At 38.3% G+C, this 23189-nt stretch overlaps 2 protein-coding genes across 2 annotated transcripts; both read left to right on the top strand.

The window, feature by feature from the left end:
- Positions 1 to 5552: 5552 nt before the first annotated feature.
- Positions 5553 to 6740, top strand: LOC137914067 (G-protein coupled estrogen receptor 1-like). The gene is given in 2 exon segments (XM_068757685.1): positions 5553 to 6575; positions 6577 to 6740. Coding segments are annotated over 2 exon segments (1065 nt in total). The 3' UTR covers positions 6619 to 6740.
- A 3695-nt stretch (positions 6741 to 10435) lies between these two features.
- Positions 10436 to 18698, top strand: LOC137914075 (putative E3 ubiquitin-protein ligase UNKL). The gene is made up of 17 exons (XM_068757695.1): positions 10436 to 10500; positions 11131 to 11340; positions 13024 to 13200; positions 13551 to 13684; positions 13788 to 13923; positions 14013 to 14130; positions 14425 to 14509; positions 14690 to 14835; positions 15146 to 15154; positions 15743 to 15931; positions 16818 to 16868; positions 17015 to 17192; positions 17288 to 17377; positions 17485 to 17721; positions 17828 to 18015; positions 18099 to 18356; positions 18514 to 18698. The coding sequence occupies exons 1-17, from the start codon at positions 10436 to 10438 to the stop codon at positions 18667 to 18669; spliced, it is 2427 nt and encodes an 808-aa protein (XP_068613796.1). The 3' UTR covers positions 18670 to 18698.
- The last annotated feature ends 4491 nt before the right edge of the window (positions 18699 to 23189 follow it).

The raw sequence follows: 23189 nt of genomic DNA, 5'->3' as shown, positions 1-23189 counted from the left end.
GGATGTACAACCTTTGGATGCTTTTGATGTGCACTAATGGCACAGTCACTATCATGTTGACACCGCCATGGTTGCAAATGTTATCCTCACACCTTTCTATGGATGTGGCTATTTATATGGCTATTTCTCCAAGGCTCCTGACTAAAACCAACTGAGAACAAATCACTCAGTTTTTAATGTCGAAGCTGCAGTCAGACCAGAATTATTGAGGTCAGCTTCCGTCAAACTTATAGCCACACACATCAGACCACCTATACAGGCAAAACATTTGGTTTGTGGCTTGACATGTTTTATCTGACTACCAGCCAGATTCCACACACGCACACACACACACACCCCCAAACGCCACGGTTGTTTTTGTTAATGTGAGTCAAATTGGGCTGCAGAACGTCAAGACGAGAACAAGACGAGACAGGTTACAAGTATTTTAGGAAACGTTTCCCACTGTGTGGCTATCAGAAAGAGGGCAGTACCGAAACAGAATCCTGTATCCTTGAAAAACAGCAACAGAGCCAAGGTGTTTGACCCAGTGGGTGAGGACACTGGAATTAGAACAAGGGAGGTGGTTCAAAGCAAAGAGGAATTATGATTAGGTTTATTTTCACGCGTGACTAATGCTCCTGCCATATGAATCAGAGCACATAGAGCATTGGTTCCAGGAAGGAGTCTTCCTCTTGAACCCACCACATCACTTCAGCTCTGGGGAGACAAGTGGACCAGGGCAGATGTTTTAAAAACAATCCACCCTTCCTCTCTGGCCAATTTTGGCCTTTGCGTTTCCTCTTTAGAAACCGGAGCAGAGAATTAAAAAAAACACACGCTAACAATAAAATCCCAACATCAGCTGAATATCAAACATTATCCTGCAAGCAGTGCCGAGGAGGTGACCTGTGCATGAAGTTCCATTCAAAGGTTGCGGTTGTGGCTGTGGGAGATGTTGGACGGAGCCAGAAGCACAACAGACTGGTAAGTGGAGGCAGATGAGGGAGTTGTACTCTCCCTCCTGTAGACCTCCCAACTTCATTCCTCCAACCACAAGCAGTTAAACCCCACAACTTCCCATTAACAGCACGGTTGTCTTTTTTATTAGATGTCACTGGATGGGAAGTTTTGTTTGTATTTTCAAGCATGTAAATGTAAACAAAACACGTCTGCCAATGAGAGTTGGAGGAGATCCAACTCTGTCACGTGTTTTTACAAAATATTTTTCTCAAATAACTCAGAATTTGGATTTTGATTATTTGTTGTTTCTTTGTTTGTTTTGTAGGGGTCTCGGGCAATTGAAAGGTTGACAAAATTTTGAATTGAATCCAGGAATAAATCTGGCTTCAGCATTTTGCAAAATTATAAAATATAGTATAATAGAAGAAAATTCAAAACAATAATTTCTAGGTAGGACCAATTCATGATGTTCCACCACTATCCACGTTTGGATCCAGATGGGGCTCATAATTGGATATGATTAAATTACATACATGGAAGGAGGCAATATGCCTTTATTGACATCACCACCTCTGGAGCGATACACTGTTCTCTAGTTAAAATGTGTTTGCTCAGTTTTATTATAATTTTATGGTAATGAAAAACTGAGGAATGCACTACTTGATTTATGACTCACATTTATATGTTTAGCATGAAAGAGTCATTTCATTGTGCAACCCAATGCTAAACAATCGGCACACAGTATAATTGAGTCATTTAACTTTCATCCTCTTCCAATTTTTGAAAATATAAAATTCAAGATGATGCTTTCCTGATTATCTTCATAAACTATCTTCACGTGAACATTTTATCTTATTCATCTAAGCGTGCGACCTACTCAACTGTTTATGTCAGTGCGCCACCCAGTGAAGGTAGAGAGGTAGTGCATTCAGTTTTACAATCCCAAAGTAAATGAAGGATAAACTGGAAAACAGTTTTTTGAAACATTAACGTTTATTCATAGAACATAAATATTATTCTAACAAAGCCATCAAATGCATCTTCAGTTTTACTGTTATATGTATGTATTAGATATATTTTCAGCAAGGTGAGAACAAAAAATCTATGATACCTGCGCTGCATTAGGAATACACACTGCATTAACATTTCTGTAATTTCACATCATTACAATTCAATTCAATACAATGCAATGAAAACATTTGAAATCTTCCTGTCTTCCTCCCTCAGCTCTCTGACAGTGTGCAGCACATTTTACTGCTGACCTCCTACCTCACCCTTATCTGTGTGAACTCATGCAAACTGAGCAGCTGAGATTTCAGGTAGCTCAGAGAAAATTGTACCAATCTGGTTTGCTATATGACCTCTCAGACTGCCAACTCCCTGATACTGCACTGACCCTGCTGGCTCCTTCAGACCATGACTGCTTCTCCCCTGCACTGTATCCTGACTACTAAAATGAGCTTTTCCATGACATGGGGCCATGTGCCATCTGCAAGAGGTACTTTGTTTTTTCCAGGATGACACTGGAGCTTGAACCAACTGTCAAATGCTATCTTCATCACAGCTGAATTTATTAATTATCCCTATCTGATCTTGTTTCAAGGCAGATCCTTAAGTCCCTCTGTAAACAACAACTTCTCGGGTCCTTCCGATCTTGTCTTTGTCCTTTATATTAATAGTATTTTCCTCTCTGTCTACCTGTGAGAGAGCGGAATCATTAAGAAGATTCAAATATCCACAAAAACAGCTTTACCAAATCAAGACCTCAAGTCATGTAATTCAAGTCTGACAGTGAAACCGAGCTTCCAAGCATCAACCCTGTGGGAAGAGATTGCTTTGACCTAGTTCATCTACTTTAGAGCAGTAAACAATTCCTGCTTTTTGGAGCACCCAAACATCGTAAAGCGGCGTAATTAGACTGTTAGCAGATTTCTAAAAGGCCACATGACCGGCAGCAGAGCCAAATAGTGGGCACGGTATGGTCAGATTAAACAGGCTGCCTAATTGGGTGCATTGGATATAATTAGAACCAGGGGGAATATGTTGTCACAGAATTGGTGTTATCTCCCCTGTGGCAGCTCGCAGGCATCACTCCATTTATCAACTCAATCTCTGCAGAAGCTGGAGGGATGGATGTTGACATTGTCGTGACCTGTAATGTCTGTAAACCCCTGATGATGGCGTCCAGTCCACCGGCTGTCTAATGTTGTTTGCATCACTATGGTGCACAGTGCTACCATAGGGCCTGCATCCCCATACCTCCAGGCAATGATCCAGCATTGGCCTTGACTTCTCATTCCACGGAGGAAGTGAATCTCCAACCTTGTGAAGACCTTAAAGCCACATTGTTTTCTCTCGGAAGGAGACTAAAAAGTCTTGCTTTTCCTTTTGTATTCCCCTTCAATTCTTCATTGGATCCTTATTTGATGTGATTTCTTCTTCCCTCTGCTGTTTTTGCAGCTGGACTCTAATCATTTGAGAATTAATCGAATTGTTTTTTAATGCTTTAATTGCTTAAGGGTAATTTAAAACTTTGCTTTGGTATGATGAGTTCTATCAACATTTACTACGGTATATACCTCTGCTGAAGCAGATGGGCATTATAGGTCTGCTTTTGAGGCATGCACCTGCAGTTAATGCGTCCCAAAGCCAACACCAAATAGGTCTCCATATTCATATCATGGTCACATAGATTACTTTAAATTACATTATATTACTCCTACCCAGGAGGAGCCTGTTCTGTGTCCCCCTGACTAACGGTGAAGGCTCACAGTTGTTTTAATCCTTATCTGAATATAATTTTAGTATTAAGAATGAACAGTAAACAGGCCGGAGTCAGTTTCTTTTTTCGTAAATGGAAATCAATATTTTGTACAGATCAGTCGGCAAAACAAACTCGTATCGATGGAAGAAGAAAGGAAGGTCGTGTGCAGCGTGTTTACATGGCTCTTAAGAATAAGAGCTTGACAACTCAGGTGAACAAATATTGTAAAATATATAAATGGTCTCCATAACGACGCAAGCCACCCAAGGCCAACTCTGTCCCAACTTCTCTTGTCTTAAAATCATCTCGAAGGTCATGCATCCACTGGATTGGATAGAAGATACTCAGCAGACACCTGTAATCACAAACTGGACAAGCAAGGAAAGAGGCAGAGCAAAGGGAGGCTGGTGAAGCACGGTGACAAACAATGGGTGACATATCGTCCCCTGCCTCTCTATGTCTCCCACCCTTCTCTCCACTTGAGACAGGGGTGGGTCAAACAGCAGGTGGTGCAGAAGAGAAGGCGGACATGGGATTAGCAATCTCTGTCTCTCTGCACCGGAGAAGCATGGTGAAAATCAAGCCCCAAATTTTTAAAAGTAAGTGCTGCTTTTGATTCATGCATTTTTTTGTTTCTAGTTGTGGGTATTTGATAGTGCTTCATGTATTTTATGCCCATTTTAAGTGCTGTCTTTAAAAGAAGTAAACTGTTTCTTAATTTGCAGTTTTCATGGCGTCTTCTAAATTTGACTGTAGATGAGGGCATTCCCATATGTTGTCCCCCAGCTGTGTAATGACTTGCTTATTATGTCACAAACTTTATTCTGCTACTTGTGGTTGATTAGATCTTTCTGATTTGTGTCAACAAATATGCAGATCAAGACAGTGTCAGAGCAGAAGAATCCTTTCCCTTCATGTAGTCACCAAAAAAATAACTCAGGAATCAGATACCAAACAGAGTAAACTAAAATGTTTGGTGGCTCTGGACGGAAATTAAACTCTAAGGTTTAACACTCGATTTTGTGTACTACTCAGTGCATTCCAACCTGAGTGTGTTCATGTTGACTGACCAAGTGAAGACTGAAGGGGTCAAACAGAGGCTTGCTAAATTTTAATGACAAATATGTTTTTATCGCAGCAATTAATAGTCATCAAGCCTCGCCAAACAAGTGAGCTCTGATTGGTTGAGGATTTCTGAAGAGCATTTCAATGCATATGTTTAAGTCTGAAGCTTGAATGTTAATGTGTGTTCTGGATTGTCTGTCGACCATTTTAGAACCCTTCTAACTACTTTCAGCAAAGTTAACTGAATTTTCATGTTTGATTCTGAAGAATTTTACTAAGTAATTAGTTAAGCGAGCATCAATACATGCATCTTAGTTATTCTCTGCTCAAGGATTACTGCTTTTTCCAAGGTTACGCACCTTAACATGTTTGTGTCCCGTTTTCTTTTTCTCTCTTCTCTAAAGCTCAGGTGTCAGGGCAGTGAAAAAAAAAAAAAAAAGGCTCAATGAATAAAGATGCACATTGACTTGAGGAGACAAAGCAGCAATGAAATGATCTCAGGACCACAGTTTGGACAGTCTGGATGACGTGAGTCAACGGGTTACCAAGACAACAGACAATTTGAAGACATGGAGGTGCTTCTCTTTTGTATCTGGATTATATTGGCGGATGAATCTTGACGTTAACATGAGGTCAAACAAACTGTAACAAGCTGTGTTGACAGCATAAATGATTCAGCCCTTAAAAAGACTTTACTGGGCACTAATGACAACTAATGATGTAGCAACGGCAGGTGAATTACATATGGCCTATGATTCAAAACAGTCCAACAACAGTCAGCATGGAAGCGCAGACAACCTCTCTGGTCTGGATATATGTTAACGGTACAGAACAAATGAACGCCTCATATGAGTACAACGCAACATATTTGATTGAAGACTCAGACAAACACCAATCTTACATCATTGGGCTCTTCCTGTCTTGTCTGTACACCATTCTCCTCTTTCCCATTGGATTTATTGGCAACATCTTAATCCTGGTGGTGAACCTGAACCACAGAGACAAGATGACCATCCCCGACCTTTATTTTGTTAATCTGGCTGTCGCTGACCTCATCCTGGTGGCGGACTCCCTCATCGAGGTCTTCAATCTGAATGAGAAGTATTATGACTACGCCGTCCTTTGCACCTTCATGTCCCTTTTTCTGCAGGTCAACATGTACAGCAGCATCTTCTTCCTCACATGGATGAGCTTTGACAGATACGTTGCCTTGGCTAGCTCTGTGAGTAGCAGCCCACTGAGGACTATGCAGCATGCCAAGCTGAGCTGTGGCCTCATCTGGATGGCCTCCATTCTGGCCACCCTTCTCCCCTTCACCATTGTGCAGACCCAGCACAGGGGTGAGGTGCACTTCTGCTTCGCCAATGTTTTTGAGATCCAGTGGCTCGAGGTAACCATCGGTTTTTTAGTGCCCTTTTCCATCATTGGTTTATGCTACTCTCTAATTGGGAGAATCCTGATGAGGTCCCAGAAGCACCGCGGATTGTGGCCTCGGCGGCAGAAGGCCCTGCGCATGATCGTGGTGGTCGTTCTGGTGTTCTTCATCTGCTGGCTGCCGGAAAACGTCTTCATCAGCATCCAGCTGCTGCAGGGCACAGCGAACCCATCCCAGAGGACTATTACCACCCTGTGGCATGATTACCCACTCACAGGCCACATTGTTAACCTGGCAGCTTTCTCCAACAGCTGCCTAAACCCTATTATCTACAGCTTTCTGGGAGAAACCTTCAGGGACAAGCTGCGTCTCTTCATTAAGCAGAAGGCCAGCTGGTCAGTAGTGAACCGATTCTGCCACCACGGACTCCGATCTACACCTTCCTGTCAGGAGTGAAGTTTCAGAGGTGTAACTGAATTCTTCGTACCACAGTGTAATATTGCCAGTTGTGAAATAATACCTCATCTTTGCATGCCATTTAGCCCTGCTTCATATATCAGTCTCACTCTGAACAAAATCATAACCACCAAGAATACAGATAAAAAAAAGAAGCATGAAAATGACTCGGTGTGTGCAGTCCTTTAAGTATTTAACAACACACAAAGAGTGCTTGTAGCTATTTTGGGGTTCATCCGCGAGATGGATTGTTGACATTTGGTGTGTTATTACTTCAAAAGATGGATTGAAAAGCAAGCAACAGCAATTGAAATGATAGTGGGGAGTAAAATGTCTGCATCTACCTTTGAAGTACAGCCTGAGGGAAAAGATAATTAATGTGCTGTGATGAGACTCAGAAGAGAACAGCTTCAGTTTAAAACAGACAACAATAAAACCTTTATTTTGTGTAACCTATAAAACAAACCTTCCAGGACATCTGCATCGCAGCCAAAGTACCGTCTATAGAGGAAATGCTGTGTCTCATCCAATCCAGTCAAGTCATCTGTTTCGTATACAAGAGAGGATTTATTTCCATTAGATCCACGTGTACCTTCACCTGCTCAATATAAAGACAAAGATGTATTTGAAGAATCCTGCTACATGTTCATAATCCACATCGATGCCATCCGGATAATCCATTAAGAAATGACTGCTGCTGTCTGTCTCACAGCATAAAACAATTTACACACAAGTTGCAGTGATTTTCTTTCTCTATCTCTGTCTAATACTGCATCCCATGCTTTGTGCATTTCAGCTAACGTTCTTCTACCGTTGACAGAAAATGGCCTTATGTATAATCAGGAATTTGACAATGTCAAAAAATGTTCACAAACTTTGTTTTACTCTTTAAGAATAAAGATGTTTTACTTTTTCTAAGGTGGAATTTGTTAATAAATTCTTTAACAGGAAATGTCTTTCTCTGACTTCATGAAGACAAAAAACAGAAACCTAATTTAGTCCAGATTAATGCATATCAAATGATGAATGTAATGAAATGAGAAAAATGTTGCTCTGAATTATGGTGAATTATGATTATGTACAATTCCATTTGTGTTTGATTAATCTCCAAAAACTGAACTCATGTTATTGTGGTAAATGTAGGATGGCTGGGTTATTGCCCCGCGTGTCAGCTCTTGTTATCAGGATGACGAAAAGAAGCAGGTGTTGTTTTGCCAGCAAGGAATGAGACTGTGTAAACACATCAGTTAATGTTGGTGATGTCAAACTGCTTCAGTCTTTTGTTTTTACCTGTCTTTAACATATATTACTCTGATAAACAAGCAACATCCAACCTGAAATGGAATCTTAGCAACTCTTCCATATAAAAATAATTCTACTGCCGATTTGTTTTATTGATGAGCAAAGGAGCTCGAGTCAAACCTCGGACATTAGATGACATGTCTTTAAACAGAACAAAGATGATCATTAGCATATTAATCTCAGGTTAATGATATGCATCACCTGGACACACAGGAGCAATTTTAAGACTTCATATTGTATGTCACCCTGGAGATGTTGATGATGTCATAAATGTTTTTGCATCCTCTAATTGTACACCATAAATTCTAATTGCTTTCTCTGACCTATAATACTGCACTGTTTTCTTAGATGCCATCATTTTACAGTTACAGGATTGCACGACAACATATAAAATCTAGCCAACTTCAGGCCTGAGCTGTACATGAGAGAGCCATTGATAATGGAGTGACTGGGAAAGGCTGGAGCCCAAACCACAAACTGTTATTCCAGCTGTAACCGTCCCAGCAGCCTGGGAAAGCAGCAATGAGAATTGTTTGAGGGATTGTTTATTAGAGGCCTGCAAAAATGCAAACCTTGTTGTGGTGAATGATACATTTGTGCATGATGTTTCCACGATACTGTTTTATCTCACATCCAAAATATGCAATGAAGCACTCTGCACATTCTACACACACTACTACACTTGAACTTAGCCAAAAGGCCGAAATCTAATTTTGACAATCTTGAAAAAAAAAACCAGGTTTTAATATGTCTTACGGTATATGTTTGCATTTTGCATAAGGATTTAAGCATGCGTGAAGGCTGGAATCTTATGTAAACCACTTATGGTTACATCAGGCACACAGAGATGGCAAGCACAAGGGTGCTGCTGAGTACAAATGCAAAGTTTGAAGTTCGATATACATCAAAATTCACAACGTTATACAAACAACTTCTACATCAGAGCCGTATCCATGTGAGAAGTAAAGATCATGCTTAAATCACACTTACAAACATCCACTTGCATGAAAACGCATATTGGGTGTGCTGTGAGAAGAAGCCAACAGTGAACTGTGTGTACAGCTGAGGCTACTGAATGAGGTTAAAAGTTTGTGATAACTAACGTCACAGAAAGGAACAAGGGTGTGACATTTCCCCTTGTTTATATTCAGGACTTCCTCTGGATGAAACTGGATTAAATCATGACTTTTTCAGCCAAGAAAAAAATATATTTAAAATAAATTAATGCATTTTGGAATAAAATAATGTACCAATTGTAAATAATATGTCCTATTGTTTAGTTAAGTTTTCCAAGAGACGTTAGTTTAACTACATGATAGTTAACATTATTCCCGATACAGAAAACAGAAACGTCTTTTAACAAGGCCCAGTCAAGTCCAAACTGAAGCAACTTTAATTACAATTAATTCCAGAGCTGTTGCAACAGATTCTATTTGACTATATGAACGTGATTATTGAACTGGTTCTTAAAAGTATGTTGTTTTAACAGACTCAATTTTCAATGTTTTAATTGATTGGTTTTAACCAGGTTTTAAACTTTGATGACATCACAGATGAGAGTTGAAAGTATGCAAGTCTACAGAAAATTTATATATTCTACTTTATGAAATGTATGAGTTTTTTTGGCATTAAAAGTGAACCCGCCATAAAATGTTCCACGATGTAAATAATGTATTGTCCAACTGCAAGCTCAGTGGAGGTTTGGCATATCAAAGCAATTACAACTGGATAGTCCAGCGTTTATACATAATTATTAGGCAGTGCATTTGGCTGACCTCAACAGCTGAATAAGGAATTAGATGTATAATTGCATTTGTAAATTAAAATTTCCCTTACAGGGAAAAGAAGCTGAATAGAGCTGATTACTTCCCAGATACAGAAAGAAAGAAAAAGGACTGGGGGTTTGAAATGCAGAAGTAATGAAGTGGCAGATGCCATCAAACTAATTACTGCCATATATTGTATAGCCAGGCAGTTGAATGATATTGGGCTCTCCAAACAAAATTGAAGATTAAATTGGAACATTCACATGATAGCATAAGAACTACTCACTTGAAAATTCTCCAAATTAGATTGCATTTCCATTAAGTGTTAATAGATTGTAAAATATTCTTCTATTTTTTAGTAAGGTTTCATCAATATAAATCTTTTTTTTTTCATCTGCTATATTTATTTGTCTATATGCTGTATTCATTATGTATTATTGTGGATGAATGGAAGTATAGAACATTGAGTTTAAGATAGTTGTTTAGAGATTCTAAGCGTTTGGGGATACCTTCTAAAATTAGCTTAGAGGAAATCAAGACAATTTCGTTATTGATTCGATAATAGAGAAACTATTCCTGATTTTAATATCAAATATATAGTTGCAAACAATAATAATAATAAACACGAGATGAATAAATATTTTGCAGCAGCTCTCCAAGTGCAGCGCAGCCCCGTCTGCTCCTCGCAGGGCTCCCTGCTTTGCAGTGCACTGCCGTGCAGGCGACAGATCCCCGCGCATGCGTACTTCATTGTTTTGACTGAAAATGCCGTCGGTTTCGAAAACGGCGGCCAATGCGTCCCCTCAAACCGAGAAACCTACCCACTATACGTGAGTAAACCTGCTTTGAAGAAGCAACAGCGTGGCTCGTTTCCGAAAATGATATTTTCACGTGCACGTATGTGCATTTGCATTTCTTGCATTCCTCAACTCTGGTGTTTGTTTAAAAACATGGTGCTTTTCCTGGCTTTGTGACTACCTAACGTTACAGAGCGAGCGGGACTGCACGCTAGCGACGCCAATGCTAAAGTAGGAAATGCGGACATGTTTATTCACTTAAGTGACATGTTAATGTTAATCGGACTTTAATAGTTGTTTTCGGGACTTGCTGGCTTGTTCTGTATCATCGATAATATGCTGGAACGTCAACTTGCTGCTAAATGATTAGCCAGAAACTCGCTAACCAGTCTGCTTGTAAATAGCGCGGCCTTATTTTGAGTTCCCTCATACTACGCACATTTATCGACGTACGCTCTACTTCTTTAGACCAGTGCTACGTCAAAATGCGTACGTATTTGCTCTTTGAATACAGAGCTAATGTGAGCGCTCCATAAATATATACACTGTAGCGCAACATGAAATCCTGCTGTCTTTGAACTTTTTTTCCTTTACTACGATTGACTAATAAGTTAAAAATCATTTAAATTTCTCTTCCCAAAACATTTTCCTTTATTATTTCAGATACCTAAAGGAGTTTCGGACAGAGCAGTGCCCGCTGTTCCTCCAGCACAAGTGTACGCAGCACAGACCTTTTACGTGCTTTAATTGGCATTTTCTCAACCAGCGGCGAAGGCGACCCATAAGGAGGAGAGACGGAACTTTTAACTACAGCCCTGACGTGTATTGTACGAAGTACGATGAGACCACAGGCATCTGTCCGGATGGAGATGAGTAAGTCCCCGTTTCAGTACTAGCAGTCATTTTGCTGCATGGAAATGTTATGTCTGTGGAAGAAGCGGTGCATAAGTTTTTGCCTTTTTATCGAATGGACTGCAAATCCGCTTGAGAAATAATTGTGTTTATATGCCTTTTTCTTTGCTGAAGTTGTGCTTTATTGCTGTTGCACTGTAAAATAAGTTTTACAACCGCTGAAGCTCACCGATCAAATAGGAGCAGCTATGTCGCCCAGCTGTTGTGCAACAGAATGCTTGAAAGTGTGTTATTGTTTCGAGAGAAATAAAGATTTGAATTCTTTCAGAGGACAACACGTTCTGTGTTTAATGGCATATGTGTGCGTGTGTGTGTCAACTCCCTGAGCCTGAAATGCACTTATTAACTGTCAGCGTGATTGTAAAAGATAATTTGTTGCAGGAGTTGCTTATATGGAATGCTATGATTATGATGCAATGGACTTTTGTAATCTACATTTTGCAACACTGGAAAGAGTGCTGTGAAGATAAGATAAATAACTGTGTGCATTCTTTGCAAGTAAAGAGGAGTGCAAAATGAAGAGCATGATTCTATTCTTTGCATTTTATTTATTTATGCAGGGAAATGGAATGTGATTGATTGTTACTTATCTTATAAATGTGGGATCTTACAGATTCAGTATTAAAACAATACTTTAGTTAATTGTATTGTGTGTATTGTATTCTCTGTACCAACTTTAAAGTTTCTGATTGAATTCACCCCTTATGTGGCTCGCTAACGTTGAAGAGAAATGGCTTGCCAGGGTTTTGTTGCCCTCTAATCACAAGGGCTACTCTTATTTTAATCTAACAGCATCATACCCTTTTGTGCGTCGGAATTTGTAGCCAAGCTCAATGTCTGGAAGTTTGTCAGTTCCCGACAATCACATTCACATTTTGTATCTCATATGTATGAACATACAGCTAACACTTGTTGTCCCCAAGCGTAGTCAGGAGTGTTCTGTTCTTAAATATTGACCAAACTGTCTCGGAAATTATGCATGCAAATGTTCAATTTTTCAGCAAGTAGTAAATAAACGGAACTTTCTTTAAGTGGGGGAGGAAAAAAAGAATGCACAGGATTTAATAGAGCATATAGAAATAAATAAGGAAGTAAAATGATTAAAATAATGGTAAATGTATGACTGGTCTTTATAATTCCCCCTCATCCAATGACAGCTATTTTTATATGACCGTATGTGTTGCTATAGCAACTGTTGCTACACAAGAAAGCTAAAGTTACTTCATTCACCAGTCTTATTGTCCGTATATTTCCTGTGAAATTGCTGGTGTGTCTGCCCTGCATTCACACGAGACTGTTTCTCCTGATTAAGTTCTTCATTAAATTACTATTTATATTCCTTCTGGCCTTGTAATGACTCATTAGATAGACCATGCTTTAAATATCTGTATAGTGCAGTATTCATGTTTTAGTCAAATTTAAACAATTTCCTTGCACAGACATTTTGGATTTGCGCACTATATTACATTTTTTGAACTTCAAAGAAAATCACGTATTTTAAAATATGTTTGTGCTGAGTTTTTTTTTTTTTTTTGGCCAGGTTGGGGTTTATCCTGCATTATTTAACTGCCATGAAAAATCATGTGGTTGTTGTTTTTTATCTTTAGATCGGCTGTTCATTATTTTTGTCAATCTCTTCTTTAGCTGTCCATATTTACACCGCACCACTGGTGACACAGAACGCAAGTACCATCTACGCTATTACAAAACTGGCACTTGTATCCATGAGACGGATGCTCGAGGGCATTGTGTGAAGAATGGCCTCCACTGTGCTTTTGCTCACGGACCACATGATCTCCGACCGCCAGTCTATGATATCAGGTGACATTTAAAGCAAATAATGGCCTCTCTCTTCCCTGCCACACTTTTAGCTCATAAGCATCACATCGGAGCCAAACAAGCAGCCAGTGTAGAGATAACGGCAACTGAACATCACGTAGGAGGCCAATATATGACTTATCAGTGAATCCGAAACGATTGTGTTACATAAAGATGTTGTGTTGTGCTGTGAATATTTGATAGTTATTTTTGAAGTGAGAGAGGCAAGAAATTCTGTAACTTAGCAGTATATTTGATGAAGTAAGACAGCAACCATGTTTCATTTAAATAAAATGTTTGCTTGTTTGTTTGAGGGATTACATTTTCAAAAAAAATCCAATTTATGTTAACAGAGAGATCCAAGCACAAGAGGCTCTTCAAAATGGACAACTGGGATCTGGAGAAGGCATTCCTGATCTGCAGCCAGGTGTGTTAGCTAGCCAAGCTATGATTGAGAAAACTCTGACAGAAGATCCACGATGGCAAGGTGAGGGCAAAAAAAAAAAAAAAAAACACAATATAATTTTCTTCACAATTTCTCTCAGCACTTGCTGCCATTTTATTTCATTCGATGTATTGTTTTTTTGCAGATACAAACTTTGTTTTAGCAAACTATAAAACAGATCAGTGTACCAAGCCCCCGAGGCTATGCAGACAGGGCTACGCTTGTCCCCATTACCACAATAGTAGAGATCGAAGGCGAAACCCGAGAACGTTCAAATATAGGTAAGCTATAACCCATTTCAAGTGAAAATAATTAACGATTGAAAGTTGTATGATTGCAATAGGTTATAGGTTCTGACTTCTGATTGTAGGTCAACTCCATGCCCTAATGTCAAACACGGTGATGAATGGGGCGAGCCCTCAAAGTGTGACAGCGGAGACAGTTGCCAGTATTGTCACTCTCGAACCGAACAGCAATTTCACCCAGAAGTGAGTTTTTTAAATTATTATTATTTTAAGTATCAGGTTTGACCAAGTCATTATTATTACTACTGTATTTTGATGTACGTTTTGTTTTTAGTGAGCTCTGTTAATGTGAGTTTGACTGCTTGAATGTGCCATGTGTTTGTTTTTATTGTTACAAGCTAAAGAGGTTATATTCTTAAGCTTTTTATTGTCTTGTTAATGACATTGTAGCTTTGGTAACACTATGGCTTATTGTCATTTTATTACAGACATTGTAAGTTTGTCTTGACTCATGTTGTATTTATCTTTCCCTTAAAGATCTACAAATCTACCAAATGCAATGATATGCGACAAACTGGGTACTGTCCCAGAGGACCCTTTTGTGCGTTTGCACATGTAGAAAGTAAGTTAAAGTTGTATTACTCAAGTAGAGGATTATGAATCTAGTTCATTCATGTGTTTTTGACTTGATGCGTTTGTGCACTGCTAAGTTTCTGATTGATTTACAAATAACCACAGAAAATGTTAATGGCAATCATTTTTTTTTAAATTACTATACAAATATTTATTTGAATCCTTTCAGGAATTCCCTCTACAGAAGAGACAATGAGCTCATTGTTAACAGTGATTCAGTCAAGTTCACAGTCCCAGCTGGGCTCCCAGCAGTATTCAGAGTGTCCAGTTAGTGAGTGGCACAGTGGAGGCAACGCAACCAGTAGCAACGGACAAGTAGGACGTCTACGTTTTCTTTTTGTTGTCAGGTTGCCAATAGGTAATTGGCTTGAGCAGAATATTAGATTTCAAGAAAAGGCTAAATATTTATGGGCGCCAGCTTTCTCGGCTATTATCTCACCTCCTGGATGATCTGACCTCAGGTGGACAACTCCAAGTCCAGCTGTTCACAGCTGGCATTATAAGGCATCTCATTTAACCACTTGTTGTTTAATCTGAGTTCCCTGCTAATATAGGTAAAATAATTTTGAATAAAAAAAAAAAAAAAGATTCGGCTGTCTCAACAACTCGTATCTTTTTTTGTAAGTGTGGGAGTGTTATTGCTACTAGTTCAGTGGTGAAATCAGCTGAAACATGCAGCATATTCAACTCCCTTTTGTTAACTCTGGCAGGTAACAGAGCGCTATCCTGCACTTTGCATTACAGTACATTATACCAAAGCGACATTACGGCATTATGTAGGCCTCCATGCAGATCGTTAACCTCAGAAACATGTCAGTGCATGTAGACACGTTCATACCTGTGCCCAGCGCTGTCCAATGGGATCAGATCACTCAGGACGCATGGTCTTACCAGGTCTGACACTTCAAACCTCAATTCAGTCAATGCAAATATGCCATTTATGTTTCAGTGTTGTTCATAATACTCTCATTTTTCTGTTGGATTTCTTCTTTTTTTGCACATTGATTTGTCATTATCACTATTTTATTTAAGTGTTTCACATTTCAGTATTACATTGTTTTAATTGAACAGAGACAATTTAGTAAATGTGCAAAAGCAGTTGCCGGTAGCCTGCGACTGTTGTTTAATTCTCTGTCTAGGAAAGACCGACTTCAATGTCATTCAGAATATTGTTTTTATTTATTTCATTTTATATAATTTGGACATCATCTTCTCTTCTCAGGTATCATGTTCTAATAGCTCAACTCTAACTCCAAGCTCAGGAAGTGACAGTTTGTTATCCCCAGTGGGATCCATCAACAGGCCCAAATCCTTACCTAATAGTACTTTATGTTCAGAGTCCACCACATCCAGTGTGTCACCTCTGATGTCTAACTATCCTAGAGCTCCGGGCTTTGAACGTGAGGATCAGGTACACAGACCAATCTCTTAAGCTTTAGGAACAATATAAAAGAAAAGTTAGCACTTCATCACTTAATATGTCACTGTTTTCAGTTTGAATCAGCATTTTGTGTTATTGACCTATTGTTTGCCATTTCACTTTCATTTCATCATTTTAATCATTTTCCTGAATTGTGCTGGTTTTAAGTCTCAGCTATTGGATAATTTCTAAACAATGAGAGAAGGCTCTAAAGTACCAAGTGATTTCAGGACAGATTTTGCATAATCAAAGGAAGTTTTCCATAATGGTTAAGTTCATTCAACAAGAATACTTACACGCCGTCTTCACAGCCAGGAGAACTTTTACAAATCAGTTTTACACAGCTTCCTAAAGAAAAAGAAAAAAGTCACGACACTGTGTAACACACAAATGAAATGTTATGTGATAATTTTCTGTGTATTTGTCATTTGTTCAATTGACAAAAAAGGACAACTTGTGTTTCACCTTGTGAACCTACTGCACTTAAAGCTGCATTTACAGAAGAATGCTGCCCACTAAATAAATAGCCCGTATCTGTCTTCTCGCCAGTGTCTTTGAAACAGTCCTCGGGCAGAGTAGAAGTGTATGATCAGTTCATACACTTTTTTGTTTCTGGTGTAATTAATTAGCATGTTAATCTTGACTGGCCAGAACGGTTAGAATTGGCTGCAGTTCCAAACTGTGACACTAACTTTGTCCTGTTAAAAGGAAAATGCATATTAGTTGTGGGCATACTGTCAGTCTTTAAGTAGACTCATATTTTTGTCAGCCTGTGTCTAATGCTGATGTGCAAATGTATAATTCAAGTGAACTATGTGGATATAAAATAGAGTTTCGTCATTGAAATATCCCCTTTCCGTTATTTGGTCATTTTTAGATTAAGAACAAAGGGCAAATGGATCCCAAATTGATGGACCAAGAAAAACAGGTTTGTTTTTGATTGTTGTGACTTATTTATTATGCAAAATGATTAGTAGAATGTTTACATCACATAAGAAGTGTTTCTTAGCTTTGAAGAATTATACTGAATGATATGAATCACACCGATGTGTTCTGTGCTTTTCTTTGTTTCAGACACAAAATGCTGTATTCTCTGTGGTGAACCCTTTGGCATCAAGTTTTACCTCGAGTATAACATCCAGCTTAGCCTCTAGTATTGGCTCAGAAAGTTCTTCACCAACCACCTTATCAACGATGAATGCAAAAGCCACTCCTTTCTACCCGGGGAGCAACACAGTCGAGTCTGTCATAGGTATGTGTCTGTTAAATCAACATCAGGCACTTGAGCTGACGACTGGCTCTGTATTTTGGTGTCAGATGTCAACCACGCGTGTTCTTCTCCCTCAGGATCTGCCCTGGACCTCAACTTTAGTGACATCAATGTTGCATCTCTTGATAAGGAGTTAGAAGAGCAAGATAACAGTGTAGGCCTGGCGAGTAAGGGCACCTAATTTCCTTCCAACTTTTTGCCCTATTGGCTATCAAGGAATTTGTTATCATTTCCTAGCACACTATATTAACAGTAGCAACCTTTGTCCGTTCAGGTCAACGCATGCTACGTGGATCAGCTCCAGTGAACATTCCCGGCTCCCTGGCCAGATCGTCTTCATTTAATTCCTCGTCATCGCTGTCCACTTCCCCGCTCAGCTCCCTCTCCCTGTCTCTGTCACAGTCCCTGCTGTCTGGGGCATTACCACAGCAAAATCAACCCTCAAATATGTTAGCCAAACAAGAGCATGCTCTCCTGGGAACGCCTACCTCCTCCTCTCAGAACTCGCTGGGTAAGCTGATAGGGGGTATTTACCGCCATTTTCCAGTTGCACAGAGTGATTCAACTATCTTTACACTGATTATTGGTTTTACATTTTGAAAACGTCATTCATCCAGGTTTGAATGGAGGGGCGAGCAACATTTGGGACTTTGTGAGTGGCAACTTTTCACCGAGTCCGTCTCCAGTTTTCAGCAGCCTCACCTCCACAACCAGCAGTGCAGATTTAGCTCGTCTTTTTAGAGAGCTGGACGAAGCCAAGAAGAAGATCAAACAATGGGAGGAGGCCTGGCACCAGGTTAAACAAGTCAGTGTTACAAATGAGCTCCTATTGCAATGCATGTTGGCAAAGTGTAATTATTTTAATTACGAGGCTCAATTTTGTTCCAGGCCTGTGAAGCTTGCCAGAAAGATGCTCATGAAGCAAAGGAACAGGCAAAAACAGCCGAGGCAGAGCGACAACTGGCAGAACAGAAATGGGAAGAAACGGAGCGCAAGCTGAAAGAACTCCAAGGGGACTTTGATGTGCTTTGTCGCACCCCTGGAAGACCTCTTCTACGAAGCTATGGAGAGCTGGATCAACTCCCCTTGACAAAGCTTCACTCCATCCAGAGTCAGCTGCGTAATGACCTAGACCTTATAGACGGGGTAAGAAAGACTAGCTCACACGCAGTATGGAATTTGTAGCATGTACACATAGGCTAGCATTCAGATTCACATTTTGTCATCAAGCATGCTCATTAAAAGACTGCATGAACCGTTTTTTTTAAGATGCAGCTGATGCTCTTTTTTTTTTCTCCAACAGGTAATATATCAGCTTCAGTCAAAGAAATGTATAGTTTGCCAAAAGCATGATCGTTGCATTGTTCTGCAGCCTTGCCAACATTATGTACTCTGTGAGAACTGTGCACCTACTAAAACAGAATGTCCCTACTGTAGAACAAAAATATTGAAGTGGTGATGTACAATTCAAGGTACAAATTAAAGATTTAGCCCTTGAAGAACTACTCATGCATCGTCTAAATAGCAATGTGATTTGAATTCTCTTAGAATTTAGATATTTGACTGATAAAACAAATAGTATTGCAAATCAGATTGTGTGCAGGCTATTCAAAAACAAATTTGTTCTTTTTATGTGGACATTGGTCAAACGGATAGCACTGAAATTAGAATATTAAATTCCCTTGCTGCACTCCTTCCCCTTTGTTATGAGTTTGTTACGTAGACAGTGCAGCCATGCTCTCTGCAAACAAAGCTTTATTATTCATTGCCAACCTCACATTTGCTTCACACAAATTAGTGTGGATAAAATTCGACAACTGAAAGTTGCTTTTTTTTCTTCATGCACTAAATATCCATCCAGGGCAAATTTGAATATATTTCAGCCACTTATTTCAGGAGAGACTGCAGAAGTATATTTGAAGTTATTTGAAGTCGTCAGTAAACCTATATACCTACCATTGAAAACTTGCTCACTGTAATGTTCGTATTATATATTAAATGAAAAAAAGATTATCTATTTTTTAAAATACAAAAAAAAGAAACCATGCACTTGTATTAGCACATTTTTCCATCATACTGAGGGGGGAAGATTTTTGATAAAGTTTCCTCTGTAATTATGTCAAGGGGACCTGCAAGTATGATTTTAAATTGAAAAATTCCACCTTGGTGATGGGAGGGGGGGATAAAGACGTGGCCATTTTTCGATATTTTACCACAGTAGTTTGCGGTAATGCGAGAAGATCACTGTTTAAATGTAAGAATTACTCTAGTCTGTTGATTATTATAAAATGGGCAAAACTCAAAGATCAAGAGGAACTAATTAAAAATCAAGAATTAATGGATTTCACACAATAAGAGGAATAGATTGGGATAGCCTATCATCATCATCATCATCCAGACTCGTTAAAAGTTGCTGCTGAAGCCGCTTCCATCTGTAAAGCTAAACAAGGACGTCTTTTCAAAAAAAGGTTTCAGTGTTCTTCTTTCCACTCCAATTTGCAACTTATTCCAATGCAAACAGCCTAGCTTCATTATTTTGACCAATTTTCTAAAGAAGTTACTTTACTTTACTAAAGCACTTTGTAGACTTGGGACTTTATTAAAGGGTATCTAGAAATTTTGCTTTAAGCTGCTTTTTAGGTAATCTTTTGAGACTTTTTTTTACATTTTTTTTTTTATATATAAGCTAATGTCTGAAGCATTTGTGTGTACTGTGAAACATAATTTGAATATTTCCTGTTTCCTATTAAAACATGGCATGGTTCTACATATTAGGATTTCGTAGAAAACGTACTTAATAGTTTCTACTTTCTTAGTTCGATTTATAAAATTTCAATCACATAAATGCAAATTTAAATTGCATTATAGGCATAACCAGCAGCTGTAAGGTTGGTAAGGCACATGCTACATGTCAAGGTTGTTAATCAGTCAATTTTGTTTTGTTTTGTAGAGCTCTATATAGCCTAGCCATTAGAGAAGCATGTATTGTGTTTGCTTAACGCCTGAAATGGTGATTTTTGTAGAAATCTAGCCTCTTCACCATGTCTGGAACATATCGGCCTCTAACTCTAAAGTGCCTTGCCTGAGTTGAAAATGTTATGTTTAGAATTGTCAGTTGAAACTTGTCCACAGCTTTCTGCATAATCTGTCTTTTTTGACATTACAGAAGCATTGACATGTTTCTGACAATGTATGTGTATATATAAATATAAGATATTTACCAGTGTATTTTGCCCAATCCCAGCAAGTATTTCTGCAGAAGGTAATCGATAACAAACCTTGTCGGTACCTGTGTCCTGACTTCGACCTTAGAAATAAACCTCCATGCTCCTCTCCAACTTCACACCATCTCGTTCCTTGGTCATGGTGCTCTTTTGGTGCAGCTTCAGTCTTTGAATTTAACTTATTCAATCTATCATGTGAGAGTATGCAAACAGAGGACACGCAGATGTATAACGCAGCAAATAAAAATGCTGTGTTATAGAACTTTAATTTGTTACTGTAACAATTCTGCAGTGATTGAAGGATTCCGCAGTTTACTAGTAATCAGTTTTATTTGATAGGATTTTGTGATTTGGTTCCAGTAATTGAAATGACCTTCGACTGTGTTAAAAATATATTTCTTACTTTTACTTTTAATTCAATAGAGAATCATGTGTCTTGAGATTCACCTTTTGCTACTTACAGTATAAATATAGGATGGCACATTGTTTACATTCACATAATTAAGAATTAAGAAACTCGGAGGAGAAATATATATATTTTTTTTAAGTTTATGCTATTTCAGCATTTACTTGAATACATTAGAAAAGCAGCCTAAACATTTTTGGCATTGCATGTCATGCAATAAAATATCCAACTCCAAAACTGATTTTAACAAAAGAGGACGCACTGTCACTGCCAGAGTATTTGTATTAATGTCTTTTTAGTGTCGTAAAGGCCTAATCATTTCTCTGAGCTTCGCTGCTACTGGAAAAGATGTTTCTTGTTATACAGTTAGATGTTTGAATGTTGTTGTGCATCTGCAGCTCAGATTTTAGAAACTGTAAAATAATCTGTCAACTGTATCTAATTTGACTAAATCTTAATTTGATTGAGTTATTAATTTGTAAATGTTTTGAGTCAAAGTTTCAGTACTTTTCTATGTCACTTAGAATGATGTCACCAGACCTGTACTGCTGTCGATTGTCCCGTATCATTTAGTTTTATTAAATTGGTTTAATGCGTTTTGGTTTGGATACACTAGAGAACAGTGTATCATGCAGCTAATTTCACAGGGCCCTCTAGTCTATTTTAATTTCCCTGTGAATCTGAGTAAAGTGATGCTAGTATGATCATTTATTAATGAACCAAATACGTATTCTACAGGGAAAATTTCCCATTGAACAGAATTCAAATGTCTCTCGGGCAGATGAGCCTGAACAGGTGTCTCCCCTCACACCAAGGCCATCTAGATAATAGTATAACAAAGTTGTGATTGGCAGGATGTCCTTTTTTTGCTGGTATTTTAATTTGATATTTCATTCAGTCAGACATATTGTATATCCTCCTAGTAATTCAGGACTACGCTAATGCCATTTTCTTACAACATTAATGGACGTGAGCCCATTTTTTTTGCAGTTTTACCAAAGACCTGTACTGCAGTTTTTTTTTTGAAGACATTTCATCATTTCTTTTATTTCAATGAGAAACCTAATTTGACTTCTTCTTTTTTTTATAATCACCTAGTACCTTAAATAAAAGAAATGTAATTAACATTTATTAATGGCGTCTTTTTCTATCTAAAGTTAGGTATAGTGAGTTATACACAAATGATCGAACATGCATGGGTCAGATCCTTCCAAAATGCGCATTTGTATATTTGATTTCGTGTTAAGTATACAATGACGTTTGTGGCAGGTTAGCGCAATATTGACGAGCACATGCTGACCCTCAGCAAAGATTCATGTGTCACTTTAAATGTCGTCTACAGTGAAGGAATGTCAAAGGTGAATGACATTTTTGCTTCTGACGTGGCCATATAAACTTCATTACAGCTACTGTTCTGAAGTTTTGTTTTGTTTTGATTCTTGGATTTTACGTCACTAAATCTCACTTTGGAAATTGGTGGTTATGCATTATCTGCTGGTGTGAAAGGCCAGCAGTAACCGCAAGGTGCTGTTTTCTGATTATTGCTTTAAACTGGTCCAAATTAGTTTTTGATTGAATTATGGGAAATTGATGATTGTTGCAAATATTAATGGCAGATACAGACATAATTAAAATGATCAATTATTGTCAGCCTTTGGTCTCCGTCGTGGTGTACTTGTCCAAATCTTTCTAAAAAGAAATGAAAGTTACTCACAGCTTGCATTTCATTACATTTCTTTACATTTGGTACATTTTTTAATGCATCTGTGCCTTTTTAATAATTGCAAAATGTTGATTGGTATTTAGAATTGTATGTCTGAGGTGCGCTGATGGGTGACAAATGCAAAATTTTTAATTAGAATCAAAATTTCAGTGCCTTACAATATTTTTGTGGACCACAGTATGGTTGCTAAATGACGTTTACAATGTGACGCAGTTAAAATTGACTGATAATCATCTCCTTTAGTCTGTATTTGCCATAATGTCAACAATAACACAGCACTAAACCATTGACTAAAATATTTTGATCCCAACCAAGAATTGTTTGCAAGGAAAAGCACCAAATATGAAGGTTCTTGTAAATGAACATTAATAGATGTGTGATTACGCTCTGTATTGGAATAGTTTATCTATTTTGCATTATTGTTAGTTGTTGTGTTGTCTTTTTGTTTTTAATATAATGGAAATGGAGCCTGAAACTTTATGCAATCTTGTACATGTATATGACTATGATGTATGGAGCTGTTCAAATTAAGTAAAATAATAGTGTCAAAGTAAATAATCTGAATGTGGAACCAGTTGTTCCATATTTACTTTAGAGAACTTCAGTAGATGTTATTTTAACATTAA

The sequence above is a fragment of the Brachionichthys hirsutus genome, unplaced genomic scaffold (assembly GCF_040956055.1).
Source record: "Brachionichthys hirsutus isolate HB-005 unplaced genomic scaffold, CSIRO-AGI_Bhir_v1 contig_847, whole genome shotgun sequence".
Taxonomy (NCBI): domain Eukaryota; kingdom Metazoa; phylum Chordata; class Actinopteri; order Lophiiformes; family Brachionichthyidae; genus Brachionichthys; species Brachionichthys hirsutus.
Note: the sequence above shows the minus strand (reverse complement) of the source record. Positions and strands in the feature narration are given on the sequence as shown.